The 8054-nt window shown below is 36.4% G+C and overlaps 1 protein-coding gene across 1 annotated transcript; it reads right to left on the minus strand.

Annotated features, from left to right (window-relative positions):
* Nucleotides 1–1353: 1353 nt before the first annotated feature.
* LOC113289315 (protein indeterminate-domain 2-like) lies at nucleotides 1354–4286 on the minus strand. The gene is made up of 4 exons (XM_026538548.1): nucleotides 3658–4286; nucleotides 3162–3558; nucleotides 2810–3054; nucleotides 1354–2441 (listed from the first exon to the last, which is right to left on the minus strand). Exons 1-4 carry the CDS (start codon nucleotides 3797–3799, stop codon nucleotides 1621–1623), a joined length of 1605 nt encoding a protein of 534 aa, XP_026394333.1. The 5' UTR covers nucleotides 3800–4286; the 3' UTR covers nucleotides 1354–1620.
* Between the last annotated feature and the right edge of the window lie 3768 nt (nucleotides 4287–8054).

An 8054-nucleotide genomic window follows, 5' to 3' on the forward strand; every position in this document is an offset into this window, starting at 1 on the left:
TCCAGGGGCACGTACTCAGAAAGGGTAATTCTAGGAGCACGTATTCAGAAAGCACCTTGCTCGGGTTTAAAGTTTGGAGGAGTCGGGTTGTTCTTGGTTTAGTTTTATTTGGGGCCACTTTAAAGATTTAGGGAACCCTAGCCCATTTGATCTGTATGAGTTGAATTCTGAACACTTCTTATCATATGGATTGGATTATGGCAATTTGGCCAACCTGTGAGTTGAAAACTAGGCAATGGTGGAAAAGAGAAGAAAGGTGGTGGAAAGAACAAGTCCTTTAGTATTACCCTTTCTGAGTACGTGTGGATTTTGTTTTTCACACGACTTGCCCTCGTCTCCTCAAAATTGCAACGTGGACATATTCAATGCGGCTCAGAAATATGAATTAGTGAAACTATATACTATATATATATATATATCCAATGTTCTATGACTTTTCAAAAAACAATAATCCAATGTTCTATGGTGCACTGTCATTGGGACCCCAGCCACTATACTTCCGAGTTCATGACAGCATAGCTCGGATAAGTTGCTCTCAAATTTATGACTCCATAGTAAGCATAGATCCCCAGATAGTCGTGAGCAGCTTAAATGGTGGTGCTAGGTAGAAAACCCGGATGAAATGTTCCAGGTATATGCAAGATAAGTAACATTATGGTTTCCCTTGTTTTTCTAGGAAAGTGAAGACTGTGCAACCTGACTAGATTTCACCGTAATGGTTTCTCAACAAATCGTTAGTTTATATGTTGTCCTCAACAACCTATGTAGAGGTCAAGTGGTTGGTTGAACTAGCAACAACATAAAGACATGAAACTGTCACCACTCAGATCACATAACTACTCAACTAGATCTTACTATTATGCACTTTAATATGGATATTAAACTGTTAAATCATGAAGGATTTAAAACTAAAAGCATGCATTTATCAACCAGAAACGAGTGAAGGGGCATCGTAATCTTCAAGTTAAGCCAGTATTCCAAATTTGTAACTATACTGGTGCTTTGAACCTATCTTCTTTTAGGTTTTGATGGACCCGTTCAACTGTTTCATTTTTAATATGAAAGACATGCATGGTGATGTAGATATGCTTTAATAATAATTTAGGTCGAATGTACCTATCCGTTTACATCTTGATCACCAAATATGGTGAAGAGCAAGAAGATATTTGGATCCAGATAGAGATACTGATGGCAGAGAACAACCAATCCTGTTCATACGGTGTGGGGGCGTAATTACTACGCTATGTCGGCGCCACCATCCCTTTGAATGCCTGAAGTAATTGCTCCAAAGAGCAGCATTGTTCAAAATTGAGCTTAAATCACCATAAACCCCTGCACTGCATACCTTGGAAGTGGAAAAAAAAATGCACAGCTCCAAAATCAGGCACAAACACTGCTTGAAATATCTTTCGCTTATCTATTTGTTTACAACTAGAGAAAATAAGGCCAACATCTGTACATCATTACAAACCAGACCTCTCTTTTAGCTACCGAAATCCTTTTGGTCATACAATGAACTTCAAGAAGAACAAACAAAATTTGTGACCTTTCATATCTCCGATTTGATGCAGATGCATCAGTCTTCCTTTGCACAAAATACACCCTAGACACTGTAAATTTCTATGGCAATGCAGCAGAGGTATTAGTCTTCCTGTCGTCCGTCTCCCATGCCCTCTCTAACAAATTCCCACCTCCAAATGCTGCACTTGCCATGTCAAAACCACCACCACCACCAATTGATGTAATTAAAGCGGAAAGTCCACCTTTAGAGGCACCACCACCACCCACGCTTAGTCCCAACCCAAGAAGATCAAGAGTTGTAGGTCTCTGCCCAAATAGCGATGATGGACCCATCATAAGTTCGGTTAAACTGGATGCTCCGTCACACGGAAAACCTCCCCCATCACATGGATGACTTATCCCAAGACCAGATGCTGGAGGACCAGGCTCATTATCGATCGGATGACTCCAATTTAGAGCTTCTTGCTCACACCCAGTAGATGAATTTGATATCCCAAACCCACGCAACAAGGATGCATTAGTGGCAGCAGCACCCATTTGTGCTGCCTTTTGAAGTAAAGCAGTGGCAGACATTGTGGGTTGTGGAGATGGAGCATATTGGTGACAATCTTGCCCGAGAGGCGCAAATAATGTCGACCCGCCATTTGTTGCCAGACAGAGGGATGTTGGTTCTGCACCTGAAGCTGTTGCAACATTACTCGAACGGTCTGAGTGTGACATCCGACAAATTATATCAGAAAATGCAGAAGTTCGGGTTTGCAGTTGCAGAGTTCCAGCCATTGTCGAAGATGAGAAGATACTCTCAAACAAACTGTTACTGCTACTAAGATTACTGGATGAGCTGCTACTGCTAGTACTTCCATTAACACATGTTGACGGAGGAATTTGTTGCAAGATTCCAGTAGACTTCTTTGGTAGCTCTGTTAATTAAAACCAAATAACACTTAAAGTACCTAAACTATAAGGTATGACCAACAGATGAAGAGAAAGTGCTGATTTCATTTCTTTTGCACTTGTTTTTAGTCTGCTTTACAAGAAAAAAAATGAATCTTTTTCAGTTTAAAAATTTGAAAGTTCTTCGGTAACTTTTGAAGATTATAATAACAAAAGAAAGAAGCAAACAATATAAATAACCAGACAAAACACAACAAAATCCAAGAAATGGACCCCCAAAAAAGATCACATTTTATAAATAAAATTGTCCTTTTTTTTTGTTGTTGGAGAAACAGATCCGACAAAAGATAATCCATAATCTTCCTTTATAATGAAACGTGTGATAAAATCATACCTGGGATTTGATCATACTCTGGTAACACATCCATTGCTGGAGGAAGAGGTGGAGGAGGAGGAGTAAGAGGAAGAGGTGATAGAGGTGGTGGTGGTGGTGGTGGTGATGAAACAACCGCTTTAGGCTTTACAAATGAAATTGAAACCACTTCTTCAGGTTTAGAATTGGGAAGAATTGTATGAACTTTAGCAGCCTCTTCAGCTAAGGCATCACAGAAAGCTCTGTGTGTTATGAAACTATCCCTCCTTCACCAAACAGAAAAAATTCATTTCAGTTATCATCAAAATCCCTGAAATGAAATAAATTGAACCCTGAAATCGAACACCCAAATTGAGACTGAAAAAACCCAAACCTGGAGAAAAGGGTTCCACAAGCACACTTATACTCTTTAGTACCACAAGTTTTTTGATGAGCTTTCCAATCAGATTGAACAGCATATTTCTTGGAACACTTATCACATTTATACTTCTTCTCACCATGTTTCCGACAGAAATGTTTCTTAATTCCAGTAAGATCACCTAATGCTCTAGTTGGATCATGATGAACACAAGAAGGTTCAGGACAGACATAAACACGTTTCCGTATCTCTTTAGTTGTTCTTTGTCGAAGTTTCCATGGTAGATTATGACCTCGTCGATGTAGTTGTAGATTTTGATCACGTTGGAAACCTTTATTACAGATCTCACATACAAACCTGTTTGTTGCCATTAGTGTTTTTGGTGATAAAGCAAGTACCTCTGCATTTGGATCTACAAAAAAAAATACAGAAAAATTGATCAAATTTAAGCAAAAAAATCATTATAAAAATTGAATCTTTCTCAGGGTTTATCTGTTTAAATTGATCTTACCAGGCATGCCAGGGAGATTTCTCTTTTTCTTTACAACCGTTGAAGCTGGTGCTCCTGTCTGATTTCCAGATGAAGAAACACTAGCTTCTCCAGAAACTGTAGAAACACTCATAGCAGACGAATTCTCTAAATCAACCGGCATATTTACTTTAACTCTACGGATCTCAAACTCTGATTCTTCTAATACCTTCAATTTTGGTTGCTCCTACATCCTAAAAACCAAAACCTAACTAGAAAACAGAAGCTTTAACATTGAACCCAATCCCTAACCACTAATCAACAGTCCGTCAGCTACCAAAATTTAGAGAAATTCAATAAATTTAAAAGCAACCCAGAAGATATTTAGATTGAATTTCTCAATAAACTGCTAAAAGTCGCTCCATTTTTTTCAACCAACCCCATTAATGTTTACACTCTTCTGCAACTCAAAGAAACTTTACTAAAAACTTTGTTACTTGGAATAAGAATCAGCAGAGACGTTTAAAATGAAACCCTAGTCTCGGAGAAAAGAGAAAGAAACCCAATTCGGTTCCTACTGGGAAATTACAGCAGCTGGATTGATTATCATGTAATAAGGCGGCTCTGAATTATCCTTTTTTTCTTTACCTTTTTTTAGCTTCTTGAGGAATTAAGAGTGAGACTTTTTTATTTTGAAAATGAAGAAAAATGAACAAGTATAAACGGTAGAAGTTAACTGTGGTTGAGTTATTTACTGTGACTGTGGTTAGAAGTTTTAACTTTAGTCAAAGCTTTTCTTCTTTGATTTGAGAAAGTGATGAGTTGGATCAAGTACACGTGTAAATCCATACAGAAGAGTGCCTGGATATAAGACATTAAGACAGGACAAAGCCATATCTACTTGCGGTCCTACCTTATTATGTCGTCTAGTTGAACCTCTTAAATTAATAGCTTGTGGATTATACTAATCAATCCGAGTTTTCTTTGAACAAAGATTTATAATTAATAATTGAGTTAAGTTAATTGAATTTATTTTAGTGTATATCAGGCAAGTTAAAGGAACGATGTACATATTGACCATCAGGTACGACTGGTTTTGTTCATGCAGTTTAATATGGGTCAAGAACAATAATTCCTCCTCAAGATCATGCAGTTACAGTGAGAGATTTTAAAGCAAAATGCCTCACGGACGGGACGGCGGAAAAAAACAGAGTGAAAAATGTTCTCACACAGCGGGACTCAAAGCTAAGCCCCTTGATAATCTCAGGGAAACGGATCAAAAAGAAAAAAAATATATATTTCGAGAATTTTCAACTAAAAATGGCAGTTTAATTTCCAGTTGAACAAAGTAAAAACATTTGTTATTCCGGGATTGCAATTTTAATGTAATCTATTCGCAATCAAAGTAGATACAACGTAATTAATCCTTTAAACCTATAAAGATATTATTTATTGATAAAAGAAAGGATACAACAGAAAATGAAAGAGCGAGAATACGGTCTCCAAATAAAAGAAAATTGAAGAATCTATTGGAGGATAAAACATCTTTCGATCCTCGATTTATCATTAAGGAGCTCGAACGACCGCCGCTCTTGTGTATCAGTAGCTCCCGATTTTCCCGATATTATGCGCATTACCTTTTTCAAGAGCATGGAAAATCTTGAATTGATCATACCTGAGAAATTCTGAATGAGTTGTCAAAGGATTTTAAATCTTTCAATTTTCGCAGTTCTGAACACGCACCCACATCTTTGCGATAACCGAGTTGTCAAAGCCGATTGGTGATACAAAAAAATCTAACACCAAATTATTAGTGTAAATAATTTACGCCATCTGGCTCCGCAACCTGCACTGAATTACCTAAGAGTTTTATCCGTATTAAATTTTACCTATATGTAGAGATGTGTATACTATTTTATTCCAATATATCTTGGAAATTTTGTTTCCTTTCATGCAACTCCAAAGAATTGAAGAATGGAAAGCTCAAATATATCCTTAAACATGTCATGTACCAATTTACCGGGCCCGTAAATAAAACCATTGATACGTAGAAAGTGATACACTACAAAGTGGTCACTTGTTCTGAAAACAAAATTGATATGTAAAAAACCCGTGGAATGTATTGGTGCAGAAACTTATACAATGCAGAAAAAACGATAAAAAACAACTCATTTGGAAAACAATGGTGCACAAACACATTTCATGCCTTACTCAATTTTCCATGAGAACTCATCAAAAAATAATAGTGTTAGAGCACTGCTCCGCAAGTGTAGACATGTCAAGCTATATCCTTATTATGTCGTCTAGTTTAACTTCTTAAATTAATGGGTCGTAGATTATACTATTCAATTCAAGTTCTCTTTGAACAAGATTTATCATTAATATTTATCTTTGAACAAGATTTATCCAAGTTCTCAAGATTTATCATTAATGGGTTAAGTTTATTAAATTTTATTTTATACTATCTGGCAAGATACAGGAACGATGAACATATTTGACCATGAGGTACAACTGGTTTTGTCCATGCGGTTTAATATGTATGGGTTAAGAACAATAATTCCTTCCTATTTGAGAATCATGCTTTTTCCAGTGAGAGTTAAAGCAAAACAAAACCTGACGGATGGTGGAAAAACATCGTGGGAAAAATGTTTTCCCATGGCGGGACTCAAAACCAGGCCCCTTGATAATCCAAAGGAACCAAATCAATCAAAAAGAAAAATTATAAGGGGAATTTCCAACTAAAATTGCAGTTTAATTTCCAGATGAACAAAGTAAAATATTTGTTATTGCGAGGCGAGGGATGCTAGTGTAATCTATTTACCAATCAAAATAGATAGCATGTATTTATTGTTGATTAATCATTTGAACCTACAAAGAGATTATTTATTAACGAAAGAAAGGAAAACAGAAAATGATAGAGCAGGAATCCGACCTCCGAATAAAATAAAATGAGAAAAAAAAATACTTGCAGATAATACATCTGTGTCGATCCTCGATTTCTCGTTAAGGAGCTCAAACGATTGTCGCTCTTGTGTTTCCGTAACTCCTGGTTTAGGAAGTATTATGCACAATCGATACCTTCTCCAAAAATATGGAAAAACTTGAATTCATCAGACTTAAGAAATTCCGAACGATTTGTCAGAGGATTTTAAATCTTTCTTATGTTGTGAGTTTTCACAATTATAAACAGGTGAGTAGCACCCACAACTCTGCGATAACCGAGTTGTCAAAGTGATACGAAATAATCCAACACAAAAATATTAGTGTATATAATTTACGCCATCTAACTCTGCAACCTGCACTGGAATTACCAAAGAGTTTTATCCGCATTAAATTTTATCTATCTGCAGAGATGTGTATACTGTTTTATTTCATTAAATCTTTGAAATTTTTGTTGCCTTGCATCCCACTAAAAATTGAAGAATGAAAATCTCAAATATATCCTTAAAACATATGTAATTTACCAATATACAGGTGTTAGAGCACTGCTCGGTTGAACTCGCAAGCGTTGCTATTTCAAGCTTATTGTCAAGTTTAGTTTGTTTGTTTTTGCTAAATCGCATTTTTTATTAATAAAGAGGACTAAAAAGTCAAGCTGAATTTACAGGACTGACTTAATAAAGAGCTTACAAAGAAAGCAACAATTAAACAGACTCATTACAAAGCATAATAACAAAACAATGAGGCCCATCAACCAAATGGATAAATGAAATAAACCAAAACTCAAACAAACATAGCTCAGAGGTTGAAGAATTCAATTATCTGACTATCATAGTCATTGTTCCATCTGTTTCCAGAAATCCTGTATCTACCTTCCTTTACTGTCTGCCAGATTCTACTTTTGAAGCAATTGAGATTAGTTTTTTTTTCATCAAATAACTTTGCATTTCTCTGGAACCACAGTTCTTTCATGGTAGCACAAGCTACTATCATCCATACTTGCTTTACCATGGGGCTTCTGTTTTTGGAAGCATTACAGACCTCCTCAAATGAACCTGGATTACTGAAACAAAACAGTGTATTAAGCCAACTCCAGACTGCAATACTAAACTGACATCCCCATAGTGTATGCCTCATACTATCTTGTTCTGCAAAGCAAATGAAACACACAGATACCATATCATACCCCCTGGTCCTCATTACAACATCATCCACATAAACCTCTTGCTTCAATTTCCAGATATTGCTAGCAATGCTAGGGTGAAGGAAGTTTTGCCATATAAATCTTGGCCAAGTCAAAATAACCTCTCTGTATCTTATTTTCTCCACTGCCTCAACATTTGAAAAATCACCATATTTTCCTGTAATCCAAATTCTCTGATCCATACCACCACTTATCATTGGAAAACTAGCTATAGATATAATTTGTTGAAGCTCAGCTGGAATGTTCCATTTATCCTCCTGCACTAGGGCTTGAACTTTCATTCCAATGTTCTGCT

Source organism: Papaver somniferum, chromosome 6 (assembly GCF_003573695.1).
Source record: "Papaver somniferum cultivar HN1 chromosome 6, ASM357369v1, whole genome shotgun sequence".
NCBI lineage: Eukaryota > Viridiplantae > Streptophyta > Magnoliopsida > Ranunculales > Papaveraceae > Papaver > Papaver somniferum.